General features: G+C 35.1%; 2 protein-coding genes across 3 annotated transcripts; both read right to left on the reverse strand.

Moving 5' to 3' along the window:
- Positions 1 to 849: 849 nt before the first annotated feature.
- On the reverse strand, positions 850 to 3,920 carry LOC143451286 (uncharacterized). The gene is made up of 7 exons (XM_076951730.1): positions 3,813 to 3,920; positions 3,099 to 3,255; positions 2,825 to 2,962; positions 2,489 to 2,605; positions 2,199 to 2,370; positions 1,871 to 2,006; positions 850 to 1,662 (listed from the first exon to the last, which is right to left on the reverse strand). Exons 1-7 carry the CDS (start codon positions 3,893 to 3,895, stop codon positions 1,572 to 1,574), a joined length of 894 nt encoding a protein of 297 aa, XP_076807845.1. The 5' UTR covers positions 3,896 to 3,920; the 3' UTR covers positions 850 to 1,571.
- A 686-nt stretch (positions 3,921 to 4,606) lies between these two features.
- LOC143451278 (xanthine dehydrogenase/oxidase-like) lies at positions 4,607 to 16,386 on the reverse strand. Of its 2 annotated transcripts, none has more exons than XM_076951720.1 (30): positions 16,046 to 16,386; positions 15,280 to 15,337; positions 15,004 to 15,100; positions 14,652 to 14,760; positions 14,334 to 14,502; positions 14,103 to 14,195; positions 13,916 to 14,025; positions 13,308 to 13,545; positions 11,814 to 11,965; positions 11,381 to 11,587; positions 11,057 to 11,226; positions 10,743 to 10,917; positions 10,575 to 10,661; positions 10,379 to 10,493; positions 10,070 to 10,245; positions 9,792 to 9,914; positions 9,593 to 9,699; positions 9,226 to 9,346; positions 8,857 to 8,984; positions 8,655 to 8,742; positions 8,380 to 8,507; positions 8,023 to 8,173; positions 7,141 to 7,295; positions 6,842 to 7,010; positions 6,637 to 6,765; positions 6,316 to 6,443; positions 5,808 to 6,003; positions 5,467 to 5,655; positions 5,213 to 5,380; positions 4,607 to 5,092 (listed from the first exon to the last, which is right to left on the reverse strand). In XM_076951720.1, exons 1-30 carry the CDS (start codon positions 16,109 to 16,111, stop codon positions 5,036 to 5,038), a joined length of 4,059 nt encoding a protein of 1,352 aa, XP_076807835.1. In that variant the 5' UTR covers positions 16,112 to 16,386; the 3' UTR covers positions 4,607 to 5,035. The 2 variants fall into 2 exon arrangements, with proteins under 2 accessions (XP_076807835.1, XP_076807834.1); XM_076951719.1 differs by having other exon boundaries at positions 10,575 to 10,664; positions 16,046 to 16,385.
- Between the last annotated feature and the right edge of the window lie 1,554 nt (positions 16,387 to 17,940).

Here is a 17,940-nt window from a genome sequence, read left to right on the forward strand (position 1 = left end):
GCCCTTTTGTTTCATATTTCCAATAATACTTCTGGCTTACATTGCACAAATCTATAAAAAGCATAAAAGAAACGAATGGGATCGGTTGTGTGGAAATCGATCTGCAAAATTTCAGTGACATGAAACTGAACGATTTGAGTTATATCACGATGTAACTAAACACACCAAATTTTGAAAACAAAGGAATGTTACTTGCGAGACAACGGTATACTGGACATTAAACAAAAGGAATTTGTGATGCTGCATTGAACTTTTTACTTTGCACGACTTAAACTGAGCGACGACATATCATTGCTTGATTCCTGGCTTTGAAAAACACTTAGTTGATATATTTACTGTTTTAATTACTTGGATCTAGCTCGAACTGGAAACTGTCTACAAAGTCCACAAACTCATCGTTAACGGCTTGCCCGAAATATTACAAACAACAACGTTGCTGAGCATAAGTTGTCGAACATTTATGCCTGAAAAATTATTACTGCGAGGCAAAAATTTTGACGGCTTTTATTTCTCTAAAATCCCCGTCAATACCAAAATCATGAACACTGTGGCAAATATTTTAAGTGTAATTATGTCATGACATTTTATTTAATAATAAACATTACAAAATACGTTTCTGCATAATAAAATGTCAGAGTTGTAGTAGGTGTAATAGTTTCGCTATCTTGTTTATCTGTTAAATCTATTAAGCGTTTCGCGCTTAACACCTGTTTTCCATAACGAGCGACTTTAGACCGGGGCAGGAGTATTAAAATTTGTTTATGCATGTAACATTTTTTTCAACTAAAGTCTGTCATAAATCTATATTTGCTGCAACTAGAAGCGCTATTTTTGGTTGCCAAAGAGAGACAGTTTTATTTATGTTTATTTATCGCTTGTCGATTCAAAGCAAACTACAAAATCAGCAAATTACTTTTAGCATAAAATCATATGATATGTGTGATACTTTATGATGTATATGATCAAATGTAACATGATTCATGAGATAAAATCACTTTACATCCAAATATTGATCACGTAAAATTGCAAAATTTCATGAAATGAAATATTTACAAATTTTAAAATATACATTCTCTAAATTTTTACTTCACAAAATGTATATTATCCGGAACTGTTGATCATCATGTTTGTAGTTTAAAAGTTTACTAAAAGACTAAGGACATAAAATGAGTACAAAGTAAAATTGAAAAATGTACAGAATCAATTTATAGAAATAAACCATTTTAATAATAGCAACACAAATACTGGTGAAAATTTCAGAATCAGATTTCGAAAAAAAGCGGAAAAAACTCAATATTATAAAGCATAATCAATTCTTGCGATTTGCATTAAAACTTTTAATTGAGTCTTTCAAGCAGAATCACTAATATTTTTGTACATCATTTTGTGTAACTCAGTGAAATTATAAAGCCATGTGTAAAAAATTAAAACAATAATGTAAGTTTTTAAACTGTAAAGCGTCATTCAGATCATGCCGCTTGTGTGCTACTTTCCCATCGATTTTCATTGTTTCTTGTGACAATGACTCCGAGTTCTGCTGATATGTGATTATTGAAATGGGTTGACGTTGTTTATTTTCTTAGTTTAAACAATTTTGATAAAGATTTTTCTGCTGGGGAAGATAGGAATTTACAAGTCTCATCCGCCATGAGTCTGAGGTCCCTTAAAATACAAAAACAAAATTATTTAAAACTAGTTGCTATGTAATTAATTTTGTGGTGAGGCAATGCTTCTTGTTCAAATATCAAACGTCAGTTCTCTGTTGAATTATAGAAAACTTTGGAAGATCACGCCTTTATGCTTCGTATATTTTGAAAACACATTTGCTACTGCAGTATCGTATATTTTAGATTAAGTTTTATTGTTTTACTGGTTTGGGTCGTTTATTCGCATATTTGTCAGTAGATCGAACAGTTCTAATTGCTTCTGAACTTTCCCTTTGTTTCTCTTCGACTGACAAATGTTACAGATTAGTTGCAAGGAAGCTTTTCTGTTTGACTCTTGATCTATTTGCGTATGGTAAAGGTATGGTTAGTTACTGATTAGCTTTTAAAATGCTTTATGAAATAAAAATAAAATAGAAAAAATGTACAAATTATCAATTAATATTTTCAACAAAATTTGAATAATATTATGAATAATGACATGCTTTTTGTAACCAACATAACATGTTTATTATTTAAATAAACCATTTTTACCTGAATTTAAAAATTTTGTTATGTAATCAACGGATTCAGGACATTTTAGAATTGCTGCTGCATTGTCGTCATTGCGAGCAAGCTGAGCTAAACCATCAAACATTTCCAACAGCGAATAACTTCCTCTTTTGAGCTTAATGTCTTTATTGCTTGCAACAGCTTTGTTGATATTCTTTGATTTGGTTTCCCAAATAGAAGAAATGAGATTAAAAGTAATAAAAGCTCGTAGATTTTTATCAAAGTATTTTGAAGTTATTACATCAATTACCAGCATCTTTTGAAATACTAACCTCCACAATGTAGTTAATTAAAGACTGATGGACTTTCAAGGAACCGAGCTGATCTTCCTCTGCCATGTAAGTCACAGAAAAAGCAATGAAGGTTAAAAATTCCATCCTTTCTGGTCCCTGTGTCAATGCAATGCAAACAGAAAATAATGTAGTGTGATTGATGTGAGAACTAATATTGTTCCTAAGACTAGTATCGAGCGCAGATATTCAGCTGTTTTCAAAAGATTTTTTGTTAAATACGTTTTTTGAATTGTTGATACTTTTTGCGTAAATTTTACTTTCCAATGCGTTCTGATTATATTCAGTTTAAGTAAAGCTACAATAAAGCTAAATTACCACTTCTTTGACCATTTCGTGTCTAAATTCTGACATTATTTCAAAGGTGTTTTGTACTTTTGCATAAATCAAAGGCTCTGGTCTTTTTGCACAGTTGTACATAATACCTACAGCTTTTTGTTCTGCATAACCTTTCACCTAAAAAAATTAATATCTAAGTTGAAATACTAGAAACAAAGAAAGTCAATGTAGCCAAACTTAAAAGGTTTTTCAGATTAATGAGTACCTTAAAATGTAATGGTAGTTGATTATGCGTAAGGGTAATCATTAGTACCTCCAATGGAAGCCAAAATAAGCCTTGTAAATATTGCAAATGTACGGCCATCAACGTAATCAAACCTTGCTTGCAACATTCAAAGCAAAATTCTGAGCTAGTTTCAGTCATGTTAAACACCAATCCTTTAAGTACTTCCAAGAATCCATATCTCACGCTAAGTAAAACAACAAAACAATTTAGTATGAGAAATTAAAATGAAAATAGCCCGCTAATTAGTCATGATTAAGAGATGCATCAAGCATGTATGCAAGTATAATCACCAAGATTAATTAAAAATGACCAAGTATAAAAAGTTTCTTTCGCCTTGCATGAACCAATATAAACTTTCAGGGCGTGGGTGTTGAAGGTATGTTTGGCAAAGGCAAAAATGCCAACCACGACCTATGCAAAGCAACCTGGTATTTCAAGTGGAATCATGTATGACCCAAAAAAATTCGAGTGAAAAGCACTTTCGAATCGATATAGCCTTTCAAAATTAATAAATAAATCTATTATAAGAAAGCAAAGAAGATTTTATTACTTTCCACCATATTTGCATTGATTTAGACTATTAATAATACAGAGGTAAATGCAAATACTTTACTACCTCAAATGTCATTTTTTGGCTCAAATAAAACACGTATAAAAATAGATGAAATCATTTTTAATTTTAGCATTAACTTAAGTAAAATAAAAAAATAAACAAACAGCTTGCTGGCAATGCCAGCCTACCTGTCAATTGGATATTCATTTCCATCATCAATTAAAATCATGAAATATTGAAGAAACAGTGGAATAACATCATGACTTATCATCTCATCCACAACATCGTTTTGAAAGCTCTGCAAAAATAATTTACATTTTATCAATTTCGGTAACATTGTTAGAGCAAAATACGTAAAAGAAAGTGTTTGCATATTACGTATACAAATTAGCTAGCAAGAAATTACAAGCGCAAGCTGAAAGCTTGTAATGTGACACGTCTCAGCTTGTCTCGTCCAAACACGTTTTATTTACTGTAATTATTGCATTTCAACCGTTTAATAAAACCTTTAGCTTCTTTTTTGTGACACACAAAACAATTTTGTGTTCTATTGTCGATTTACTCAGTGACACTTTTTTTCGAAACTTTCGGTCTGAATAAATCGAACTTGATTAAGTATGCTTCGTGCTTCGACCTGAAACTCGTCTCTATGAACATTAACCGATTTCTTTACTTTCTTTGTTGAGATTATGTTTTTACTGTCATGTAAGATTTACTTTTATAGAGAAATGCAAGAAACTGTACTGAAATTAGAAGCTGTAGATCAAACTGATGTCATTTTGATCTTTAGATTAGGTTTATCGAAGTAACGTTTGCGTTTGTTACATATACTATAGCGCAAAAAAAAAATTTTTGCTGTTTAATTACAGAAGCTGTTAATTGTGGAAAGAAATTACAGATACATACGTAACCGAAAATTCTTGCCTTCTGGTGCCAGGCTGTTTTCTCACATTCACGGTGAATGGCGACATCATCAATAAAACCCAAGAAAGCAATTTATTTCATTAAACAGCCCCCACAATCAAAACCAAACCGACCTCCTTAAATCACTTAACAACGGATTTTACAGAATGCAAAAGGTGAGGTGCCAAACTATTGATAGGATAAGAGCGCACTAAACGTGAGAGCAACGATAATTAATCGCAGGTAATCAGCTAAAACCAAAACACCGTGAAGTAATCATCGCACATCAAGCAGAAAATTAACGCACCATAAAAACGGTAAAATATAAGATACTATAAATAACACGTGACATATTTTCGTCACACATATACAGTAAAATTGTTTTGTGCAAGATGGAACATGATGGCAGTTATACAGTTACATCTTATCCATTTTTCGAACAAGTATTACAATCTCTATAACATGAAATTAACAACAACTGCCAACATTAAAATACAAGCATACAAATTTATGCTTGGATAGACCATGGGGTCAGTTTCTCTTCATTTGTTGAATGTGACGCGTGCTGAAAGCCAAAAATATTGGTTAATCGAGAAATGTCAAGAAGGTGATATTACTATAGTTCTTACAAAATCATTAAATGTGTTCCTATGTTGAGTTATGATTAAGTTTGCTTTGAACAAACCTGTTTGGTGAAGCGGTCAGCGCAAGACATTCTAATACGTTCTGCTGACGCGGGAGAATCCAGTCGGAACTCTCTTGGCAATCCCGAGTCTTCTCTGGCGTAACCAATCGCGTCTTTTATCGCAAAGAGAACCGATGACGCTAAAAAAAGTGGCGGTTCACCGACGGCCTAAGAATATATGGAAGTATGCAGTTTAAGGTCTTATTAAGTTAATGTACTTCAACTACATTACTGCTAACTGCAAACAGTTGTACCTTCGATGAAAATATTGCTTGCTTGTTGGATACATCTCTCAGCAAATGTACGTTGAACTCTTTAGGGCAATCCCCGAAACCGGGAATCTTGTAAGTTCCTGGTCCTCTTGTGAGCATTTCTCCTTTTGGCGAGTAAAGCGGTTCTTCCAAAGTCATCATTCCATACCCTTGAGTAAAAGCTCCTTCGATCTAAGAACAAATAGTTCTTTTTCTTTCTAGTCGTCTGAATGTTTCACACACGATATATTTTGACTTAATTTATTGATATCAAAAACATCTTTTAGGTCAGTTATAAATGATAACCAGTACCAGTATTAAGCTATCACGACAAAATACCTCACCTGTCCAATGTCGATGCTTGGATTAAGACTTCTTCCCAAATCCATGACGATGTCAGTTCTGAGCACGATGTGATCTCCAGTCAAGCAGTCAATTTCAGCTTCAGACACCGCTGCACCGTATGTAAAGTAACTGAACCGTTTTGATTTTCCAATCTTCCCGCTTTCCCTGTCCCAATCCCAAAAGAGATCAGGGATTCTGAAAGGAAAGTTACTAAAATTAAAGGCAGTGAAGAGATAAATAAACAAAAACACGAAAAACTATGAAGTGAAATTAAAAAGGTAGTTTGACAACCAGCTATATACATCATCCATGAAAAATAACCAGTTGGATCATTAAAATTATAAACTTCTTGATCATTAAACTAATTGTTCACATAAGTTAGATTAAATATAGGCCTACAGTTAAGTAGCAAAAAAAATGTAAATAAACTGCAAGTCTTTGATAATTCAAAATATCTCTTTTAACCGTGCAACGTACATGTATTATATCAACGTATAGCCTTTATACCTGTAGAATCCAGTTGCAGAAAGGCTGATTTGCTCAAAATAGGCCTTTTCGATTGTTTCATTCCAACTTAACTCTGGGTACTTGGACTGAATAGGCTGAAGTCTTGACACGATTACTTCGCATGCATTCTGTTGGAAACAAGTTTTTGTTCTTAAAAACAACCTTGTTGTGGATTTACTTGTTTCAAAACAAATTATGGGCAGTATTAACAATAATAGATATAACAAATATTAACAATATTATATTTATTGTATGTTATTATTAATCCGTTTTTTCTTGAAAAAAATGAACTACCAGTACTCTAAATGATCAGCTTTGCACCTTTACAGCCATGCCGTTGGTATCAGAGCTTACACTGGCAGCGGTACCAGATGCATTTGGAACGGTGCTGGTGCTTGTTTCAGAAAGATGTATCATTGCATGTGGTACGCCTAAGCAGCGGCTTGCAATCTGTAAATTTAAAGGTCGTAGTTATTTTTTCAACGCTTAACTTGTGTAGGATATTATAGTATATCAGAATACTAACTTGAATCATTTTCGTGTGTAGCCCCTGTCCCATTTCGGTTCCTCCATGAGTAACTAGAACTGATCCGTCTCTGTAAACATGCACCAGTGCCCCAGCCTGGTTGAGATAGTTTTCTTCGAAAGAGATGCCAAATTTTGTTGGAACACACGAAATGCCTCGTTTGCGCCACCTATGTTATAAAAATTGTAAACTGTCACAAACCGTGGTTAAAGAAAAAAAAACGTAACTAAAAGATGAGCACTGCTGACATTGAGCAGCTTTGAACACTTTGTTGCAAAAATTTAACCTTCTTTGTTAACCTCATTTTCTTGTTGTAGGTTTTGATCTCTGCTTTTCGTTTGTCGAAATTTGCACGTTGCATGCATTCTTGCCAGCATCTTCTCACAAAGAAATTGTCAAGCTTTTGAGCAAAGTGAGTTAAATCCCCTTCCTCATACATATTCATTGCTCTAATCTGGTTTAAAAACGACAAACAACATTAATGATCAGACGGTTTTGTTACTAAAAAATATCAATTTTTCTTATAACAACAGTATAAAGTTAGGTTACTGTGCAATTTATGCTATATATCAGGGGTAGCCAAACTGCGGCTCTCGAGCCGCATGCGGCTCTTTGAGCCTTTAATTGCGGCTCTTTAATGAATTTGCATTGTTGAATTAGACATGCATTTTCCCGGTCTAGACGAGTTGTTTGATCAGATTATGAAACAATGCGTTCTATCACACGTAGTAACAATGGACTCATTGTTAGTAATAATCAAATTACACTCCAAAAAGGACATTATTGTACAGAAGTGTGCTAACTTGTACACTGTAGTTAAGTAAACTGTCAGTTTGAAGCTGTACCTCAGGGTTGACCTAGTTTTAAGTCTTGGTTACGGTTACACTAATAATTGCATAAAGAGTTGGTGAAGCCCAGGTGGAGACTCATAGTATCACCACGCAGCACTAATGTTTATCAATAGCTACACTTCGTTGTGAGTGAATAAATTCGTATTTTTTATTGTGTTTGTGTTGCGGCTCTTTTAAAGCTCGAATTGGTAATATGCGGCTCGAGCAGGAAGCAGGTCTGGCCACCCCTGCTATATATGATGTCATTAACTATGACTGACATTCGATAAAAAAGACTAAAAATGCATAAATACATTTAACATAATGACGTAAGCAAGTCGAATTTTTCACCTTTTCTGGATCCAGTTTTAATACTGCGGCCACTCTAGTGATCCATTCTTCTACAACAAGCATGCTCTGCGGTCCACCGAATCCACGAAACGCCGTGTTGGACGCAATATTGGTGCGACACATGACGCCTTTAAGGCTAACATTTGGTATTCTAAAATTACATGTTATTTCTTTGATAAGTTAACTTAACTTCTGTGCAAGAATTTGGAATTTTGTACCTAATTTTCGCTTAAACGCAAACGCGCATTATACTTAATAAACTTCTACATGCAGATATTTATCATAAGTTCAAAAGACCACAGAAAGAATGCCGCACTGAACCGAACAATCGACAAATATTATTAGTTTTAATTCAACCTGTAACAATTATCCGAGTGGAACAAGGCACGGTCCATCACACCGGAAGAGTTATCCAAAGTGTTTCCGCAGTTTGAGTACAAATTATTCTTTAGAGCTAAAATTTTCCCTTCCTGATTAAAACCAACCTATTGAAAAAAGAAACATATTGTTTTTATACAGTATAGGTAAAGAAGCATCAGCAGATAGGTAAAGCATCAATGTTCAAACACAATGTCTTCAGTTTCGTTCTCTGATGTTGCTTACAGTTTTAAAACCGGAACAAACTAACTTACCTTATATTTAGAAAGGAAGGCATGGCGTTGTCCAGTTATGAGCATGTCTTCCTGTCTGGTTAGCATACATCTCACTGGCTTTCCGCACCTGCCAAGTTCAGACAAAGCGTGAATTCTTTGGCCACGTCATACAAAACTATTATACAAACATTATGGTATTCTTTTCAAATTTTTGTAAACATTAAGAGAGCATTTAACTTGCTTGTTGGCGGCCACAACTACAGGATTTGAGAGAACGTTGTATCTTGTTTCCTTTCCTCCAAATCCTCCGCCCATCCTTTTTACTCTTACGACTATTTTATTGCATTGGACCCCTAGAGCCCGTGCAGCCTAACAACACTTATTATACAGTGACATTCCAAATAATCTAAATGAATTTGATGTTTAAGGCAAGACATGATTCAAGGACATAATGTGTATTGTCTGCTTATCTACGTTGATTTCAAGTAAATGTTAAGATATTAAGTAGAAGTTTGTAGGCAATTAACTATAAAAACTAAAAACTTACTGTATACATATATTTGCGATACATTCCTTGATTATGTTGAATAGTTTCGAACTTATCACTTACATTCAATTGTAGACCTGAGGGATTTTGTGAGGAAGCAAATATTTCCATTTCTCCGTCCTCTCCCTTCGGCACCGCAAGACATGCTTGCGTTTCCAGGTAGAAATGCTCTTGGCCAGCAATTCTACGAAAATATCGTGGTGAGTTAAAAAAAAATAGACAAATTTAATTAAAAATGAGACCAAAATACTTTTCCAGTGTTAATAACGCGATTTTGTATTAATTGCCAGATTAGTTGTCTATACAAATATATGGCAAATCAATATACACCATTACATTTTTATTTACCTGCATTTATTTTTTACAAGATTGGTGTCTACAAAAATTTAGATATGAACCAGTCAATGTATACAGTCGAACTTCTATTAACCTGCATTCGCCACTAATAACGTGATCACAGGATTCCATCACAGTCTCAGCGTCTCCCTGAATCATTTTGCTGACTGGTTGGAAATAAGACTCATGCTCTATTGCTTGCTGTAAAATGGAAGTTTCAGGTAAAATATTAATTAGAATATATTTTGACAATTTCGGTCTCTTGTAATTGTTTTGATCCCAACAACCTTTACCTCAATTGTTATTATTCTTGGCGTTATGTCTTCATACTCAACGGTCACTAGTCTGGCTGCCCTTTGCGCATGCGCATTATTATCTGCAACCACAGCACCAATGACATGACCCACATAGGTCACCTGAATCAAAGTTTTTCATCACAATTACGTTTTATGTGGCTTCTGGAACAGCTGAGTTGAAAGAAGAGCGACAGTCACTCAACATAAACACAACATTGATCATTTTACGACAGGTCAATAAAATGTCAAAAAAGCCAAAATAGTAAAATATTCACTTTTTCTTTGGCAAAAACTTGATCCTGTTTATCAATTCCAACATTATTGGAACCAGGTACGTCACGATAATCTACGTAGGTGACAAAGCCTGGTGTTCCTATTGCTTCGTCAATATTAACACCTCGAATGTAGGCATGAGCTCTTGTACTTGTCACCAAGCACAAATACAATTCATCTATTAAAGAGCAAACTTTTGTAAAATATTACGCTGCTTGTATCCGCTTAGCTTCAAACTATGGCCTACTTTTGAACTAATTGTCGTTTCCAGCAGCCCAAGGAAAGTATTGCAATGTGCAATTTCTTCTTACCAGCATAATGTGGAATGTCATCTAAATAAATTGCTTCTCCGGTCACTTGCTTTACAGCTGAAAGATGCTTCATTGGCCTTCCGACGGGATCATCAGCCGGTTGTTCTGCCGGCACCTTTCAAGTACGCATAAATATTGAGGAAAGTTTATTGTGGAACATTCAATATCATTTGATATGATGTTTACAGAACTTTACATCTTCATATGTTTGTGTGTTCAAGCGTCCATAATAATCCCCACCCAGAGGAACTTGCGTAGACGTTTCTTCAACTGACAAGACAACCTGCTATTGTCACACAAAGAAACTTAGAAAGGAAATTCATTGTAAGATTTATTCAAAACAAAGCAATAATGCCAAATTTACTTTGGATATTCCGTCCTTGATCAAACATTCCTTCACATGGACAAAGAACTTAAAGAAAAAACTGGCTGCGAGAGCTTCTCTGTACTCCACCATTCCTCCAGGAGTACTCAGTGTAAGAGGCAAGTCCTCAGCAAGCCATCTAATTCCATCCTCCTGCAAGCTTTCATCCCATTCCCTAGAGCAAAAAATTCAACTTTTCAATATCTAAATTTAAACATTTACGTTTTTGGTTATTTGTGTCGATGGTTTTGTATATGACTCGAAATATGTCATTAAAATTTATGGGTGGAAAGATTTTTTAATTCAGCTAATACCTTTCTTTCATGTTTTCCATCATTCCAGCTGACATGAATGTTGTTGCTGCCATGCCACCAAATGCTGCAACAAACGTTTGGACTTTCCGAGTTTTAGAGTTAAACTTTACCCTCATTGCGACGTTTACTATAGATATGTCGTCTTCTCGTCGTTTGGATTGCATGTAGAACTTTAAATATTCGTATACAATACAAAAGTACGATGATGATATCAACTGTATATACTAAAGAAGAATGTTAGATTATGTGTGCTTTACAAAAAACGTTTCAAAATGGTTTGCAGATCTCATGAACTATGGCAATGCGAAACACACGGTGAAATACTTTTGTTGTAAAAGGAAGAGTGATGGACTTTAGAACTTCTCCAGGCATAGCTGCAGTCTTTCTATAACTCGGGAAAAAATCTTGATCCATTTTCAAAGTTCGTTCACCTCGGGAATGAAGCATGAACTTTGCCTCGCTCTCGCAAGCCATTAGAATGGGGTTAAGGTCAGATATGGGACTTGCTGTCATGACGTTTCCTCCTAACACCTAAAAGTGCTTTTATTTACCAGGATATCTTTCTGATTTCTGTTATGCAGAGTGTGTCGAAACAATACTTGCTACATTTTAGCTTGATCCAAATATAATGTGCAAGAAATTTCCTTTATGCAAACAGCACGTATAAGAACTCCATTTTCGACCCAGTGTGAGTTCATGTTGTTAGAAAAGTAAGACGTTTGTGCTAAGTCCTAAAAGTAAAAGTGAGATTACTTACTGCAACATTCCGTATTTGATCTCCAGCAAACCAATGAAGTGCATCAAGGACAGCTTTCATTGGCTGGGTCTGATAAGCTGGTCTTTCCGTTGTTATTTGCGTCAGTTGGTGACATATTTGCGTCAGCGTACATGAAGCACCGATGGTTACGCCTGTCGTACAAAACACACATTCTAAATGTCCAGTCGAATAAACGTCTATAAAAGGAACCATTTAAACAAGTGTTTACAATCGTAATGTCAACATATGTAACCTTATAAAAAGTTATGGCGAAGGCTAAAGCTGTTACGTTGTTAGGTTAATCCGTTGCTGACTCCTGACTCAGAAGGCTGCTGTTACAGTTGTAAGCTACCTTCGCTCATATATTAAAAGTTAAAACACAACCATCTTAGTTTAAGACTTTAATCGAATCATCTGTCCTGTGTGCGCAAGCAAAGCAGAAAGCGAATGGCGTGGTGAAACGAACGTGCAGTGCAGAAATCAATACATGCTGAGAACGTCCCGAGGGCGCCAACCAGCGACAAACCAAACAAACACCCAACGGTCGCTACAAAGTTAACGCTACTTTGAAGTGATAAGAATGGAATTCAAGAGGAATACCTTATTGAAAAAAACTTTGTATCAGTTGATAGAAACTTTACCTGTCGCCCTATTCTTCAAAAAATAAAACGTACCCTAACAAAGCTATATACTTCAAGTGAGGGGCAAGTCCAAAAACAAGTTGGCCTTAAATCAAAGATTAGTTGTGACTAGTAAATATACTGGTGAAAGAATTTGTACTAATATGTAGTGGTTAAGCAGTTATTGCTATAAATAAGTGGAAAACACAACCTCATTGCTTAATTGTGACGAGGGTGGCGGTTCTTATTACGTCACACTAGAAGAAACAATAGGGATGACTCGGTTTTTTGGATCAAGTATAAATAGAATATTTTCTGGAACAAACAAATAAAGAAGAATAGGTATAACTACAACGTACTTATGTGTATAACAGGGACTTTTCCCTTAAATAACCCTAAACTACCTTAGCGTTCGTGTCTAGCCTATATGTACTGGTTAAAGCAAATGCTAACCGACAGTAGAGTACCGGTACAGTGTAGTCTGGGCTGCTGGCGCTAGCCTAATTCGGTACCGGTAACCGAGGTAAAAACAAGAATGTTTTGCCAGTTTATATATGCTTATCTGTGATATTCCTATGCTGAAAATAAAAATTATCTGCTACTAATCACCTACCTATGGAGACGTATTCTATTCACAACGCGTCATCTAGCCAACTGTACCTGATATAAACCACAGACATCAGATATATTTATGGTATTATGACGTCATAATCACTGGGGTTTTCGTCATAATCAAATTTGCGATACAATTTTGGCAATTACTGCTTAACCACTATACATATTAGTACAAATTCTTGACCAGTAGGTTACTGATTAATGTTGTTTGTTTTAAGGCCAAATTATTTTTGGATTTTCCCCTCACTTTAACAGAAACCTGTTTCATTGATAGATATGGTCGTCAACTCGTCTACGTAAGCAGGACTAATTATGACAGGATGGTGGTGACCTTTGACCCAAGTCTCAATTCCGATCTCAGTGTTGCCGACAACGAGATGTGCTCGTGGATATTTTTCCTTCAAATCGGTTAATTGAGCTAATGTGATTGGTCTGTACCACGTGACGCGTTCTCCAACAAATTTTATAACCTCCGAAGATTCTTGTTGACTTGCTATCTGTAAACAAATTACCAACTTTTAGTCCTTCAAAGTAAGTTTTCTTCTCATGATCAGAGAAAATATTAACTTAACATTTTCGGCATCGTTTAGTTTGCTTGAAAATTTTCTTTCAAAAATGTTTTTCATTACTTCAGTGTTTCAATTATACCTTGTTTAATACAAAATTAATTAATGGGTGCTAATGTAGTGGATAAAATCCAGATCATCATTGAATTAGCTTAAAGTCAGCTAAAAAATGCTAAAAGTTCATCCAGCGTTGCCCTCCGAAAAAGAATTATAATCTTAAAAATTTTGATTAATAGTTTTCAATTTTATTCTAAAATTTATAAGGTCCAATTAAACAGGTACTGCAGGAAAAATTGTTTACCAATAATTCTGGAGGAAATATTGGTTCCTGGGTTGAGTCATGAGGAGCATATTGACACGGGTTCTTTACGTCACTATCTTCAACTTTGACGTCTCCATTTACAACTAGATCTACAAGATATTCATTTATGATGCAACTGATCAAAAGCCATGTTAACTAAGTCAATATGAATTGTCATATACTCAACTGTCGCAACCATTTTGCTTGTTTTGGCAACAATTTGCGCCCAAAGGGCAACCCGAAGCGCCTGGTGGTAACGGCTTGGCAAATGTGTTAAATGCTAGACAAAACAGAGCCAAGTTTAGACTTCCATAGCATTATATATAGGCCTAATGTAAGTATTTAAAATACTGCAGTAGAAGTCGGTTAAGTTGGTTATTATTTGGCAAAAAGTGCTGCATCACGTCAGCAAGCTTACCACTCAATATTGGTCGATAACCTGTACATCGACACAGATTTCCTTGAAGTGACATTTCGATGTCACGTGACGTTGGACCTTCTTTGTTACGTAACAATGTGTACATAGACATAACAATGCCAGGAGTACAAAAACCACATTGCGATCCATGAAAATCAGCCAGACGTTCCTGTTTTAGATAGCATAAAATTTTGTTGATTTGAAGTTGATTTATAATTTGCATTTGTACTTTTAGTAAACCACTGAATTTAACAAAAATTAAATTGTAGGTTAATTGAAGACATACAAGTCATGAATGCATTGCACTTATAACATGACCTGAACTGGGTGAAGCTTTGTTTTTGTGCTTCCAATCCCTTCTATCGTTGTAACCGCACATTCATGCATTGATACAACAGGTGCTAGGCAGGCATTAACGGAAATGTGACTATAAAATGAAAATAACGCATTTGCTTTTGTTTAGCGCAAAACAAGACTCATAGACAGTACCATGACAGTTTAGTAGAACGTTTTACATGTATCCAAAAAATTAAACCCTCGCAAACGACATATTGATCGTAACCTACGTAGAAATTAATATAAAACAAGTGTTGCTTCTTACATCGCTTTAGATTATGGTCGAAGACATATCAGTGTAAAAACTTTCAGAACTTCCTATCTGTATACTCACATTATTCTTCCTTCATAGCGGCTCCATCTGGACACCATGACAGTGCAAGCTCCACAGCCTCCTTCCCCGCATCCTAGCTTGGTACCGGTCAATCTGACTAAAATACAACAACAAGAATAAACATTGTAATGTTTTGTCAAAATAAAACCGTATTTTACTTTAAACGTAAACAATTTGGCTGAAAAAGCTATTGATTCGTACATCCTTTTATGCTTTGTTTTCAAATTTTCATAGTTTAAGTGAGAATTTTTCACTGCAAATTGCGCGATCACTTACGCTTTGTTCTCAAATAAGTTAAAAGAGAAATTTCAGGATCTGCGCTTTCATCTGTAACCTGCAAAAGGGATTTTTAAAGATTTGCTTACACTCTATTTTCCATTTACGAATTTTAACCTAACACGAGCACATAACAATCTTCAATGTTAGCTGTTAAATTATATTCATTTATAATTAATAGGTTTATCAAAGTATTAGTATTAGCAAATGACTTGAATAACAATGTATCCATGGGAAAGTGCATTAGCCATTTCGTGTCAATAACGCAGTTTATGATTTTAGGGACAATGTAGCTATGGTTGCCAAATAATTTGATAAAGTACCCACACAAAGCATATACTAAGTCAGGGCTTCTGAAACATTTTTGTTGTGTGACCCCATTTTAGAAAAGAAATTTCTGTGCGACCTCTTGATGGGTGGCCTACATGTTAATGATATTAAAACAATAAACGTCCCATCACAAATATCAAGTGCTATTTTTGTCTATGGCGACATCATGCAAACGCAAACAATTTATGAAATTAGCTGTTCAGTAAATCATTAACAAATGAACTGCGTAATGGAAAAGGAAAAGCAAAAAAAATACCAAAAAACAATTCAACTTATGAAAGTTGAATTTGTTTCAGGATCCAAAAAATACATTTTGCGACCTCAAATTTTAGACACGACCCATAGTTTGAGAAGCCTTGTGCTAAGTGACAATGGGAAGAGTAGAAAACTTAAAGTGTCCCTTGAACAAGCACCTTATATCGACAAACTAAGTCACCTTTCGCCCATTGACATAAAACACCAAAGCAGTCTTGGCTTTGTTCCAAATATGCTCCGCTGGCATTTTGCCCAATAAGGATAGCAATACGTTTATTTCGTAAGAAAACTGAACTTAAAACCACAACATATCATCACATTTGAAATATAAAATGTTACTAAAAGTTTAAGCTGCAGCTTTCTAGCAGTTTTCTTTCGCCATCCAACAGTTTAAATAGTACTAGTACCCTCAGAGACTTTAGTAAAAGTTCTTCATTTTATTACCATAACAACACGACTATGTAGGCTCGATTGATTTTGAAGAGAGTTAGATAAATCGCTTAAAAACTGAAATTTTATTGTTTGCTCAATCTTTTTGATACACTTCTTAATATATCTCAGTCCGTTTCTGACAAACTACGGCTGCAAGGTTGTTTCCTTTATTCAATGCAGCAGTGTAACTACATTTACGCATTAAAGCGGACTTCCTGTGTTTGCGGACTTCCTGTGTTCAGGGAAGTGTGATGTCCAAGTAACCTTAGTTATAGCCTGCAGTCAGCAGATTTTATTGAGCTGCTTACTACAGGTGAACTCTCTCTTCCTGCCAGGTTACTCTGTCACCAAACAAAAGTCGCCACCTCGAAAGCTTTTAATTGTTTAACTAACTTAAACCTTTTAGATTCCTAGACTATACGGCTGTGTTTGCTTGACTGAAATATCTGTAAACTTCTGATAACATAAAATATTTTAGATGACAGGAAAAACCTCCATTGGATTTACTTTAAATAACAGCTTTGCACTGTCGTTCCGCAAACACATGTAAGCTATTCAAGCGTAATGGTTACTCTCAATGTTTGTTGAAAGACAAGTTTTAGCGACAACGTTGACATATCAACTTTATCGTGCTGTTCGTTGCTGCCATCGAGTTTGCGGCGTTACGCAAACAAAGAAGTTATAGGTCCTCATGCTTAGGTTTACGAATGTTTAACGATTGTACGAGTGATTGTAAACTATGTTCAAAGAGTCATAATCGCCTACATGCTAATGCTCAAAAAAGTATCTAGTACTCGTTCAGACAAGGCGAATTTCAAACAGTTAAACTAACTTAAAAAAAATACACAAATTGACCTTTTATTTCGCTGGTTTGGCTTATTTACGTTTGCACTTGTGATGGCCGAATGACGAACCCATTAGTGAGTGTCCTATGGACGTACAACCAGTTTTTGACTAAGATAGTATACTATATAGTATGTAGGATATGTAAATATGTAGATAGTATACCAATACTGTATACCGCAATATAAATTTAATTGTTTTAATTAATTTTAATTGAGGTTTTTCTTGATAATTAAAGACCGATGTTTGGTAAAGTCGGTGAGATGTGAAACGTTTTGATAATCCATGATTTGATTTTTGATTCTAAAAAATCTAGGTTGCTAGTTGTGTTATATTTTTGAGCATAATGGCAAATACATGAGACTGAACTTTATCCAAGGCTCAAGAAGGCTGTGAAAAGTTCCAACTCAAACTGTACATTTAAGACTGTAGATTCCAGCGTTAACCTGCTCTGTTGTCTTCAGTATTGCGAAGAAGAGCTAAGAAACCGACCAAAAACTGACCTGTGGTCGCATTTAGTTGAGTTGCATTCTTGACTTGCGTATTTTGCACATGGAATTACTTACACTTTGGTTGCTATGCAGACAACCGAGCATGCAAACCGTAGACCGATGATAACCATCAGAAACAAACTGTATTGCTTAAAAAATGTTTGGCAGGAAAAAGAGTAATCTTACAGTAGGCTATATAAAAAGGTTGTCTAATGGACTAAACACACAAGATTTACTGAAAGGTCGAGGTAGCTCGTTAGCGACAACTAACGTTGAAAAGAAACGCCTTAATGGTCGACATAAAAAGCAA

The sequence above is a fragment of the Clavelina lepadiformis genome, chromosome 4, assembly GCF_947623445.1.
Source record: "Clavelina lepadiformis chromosome 4, kaClaLepa1.1, whole genome shotgun sequence".
NCBI classification, from domain to species: domain Eukaryota; kingdom Metazoa; phylum Chordata; class Ascidiacea; order Aplousobranchia; family Clavelinidae; genus Clavelina; species Clavelina lepadiformis.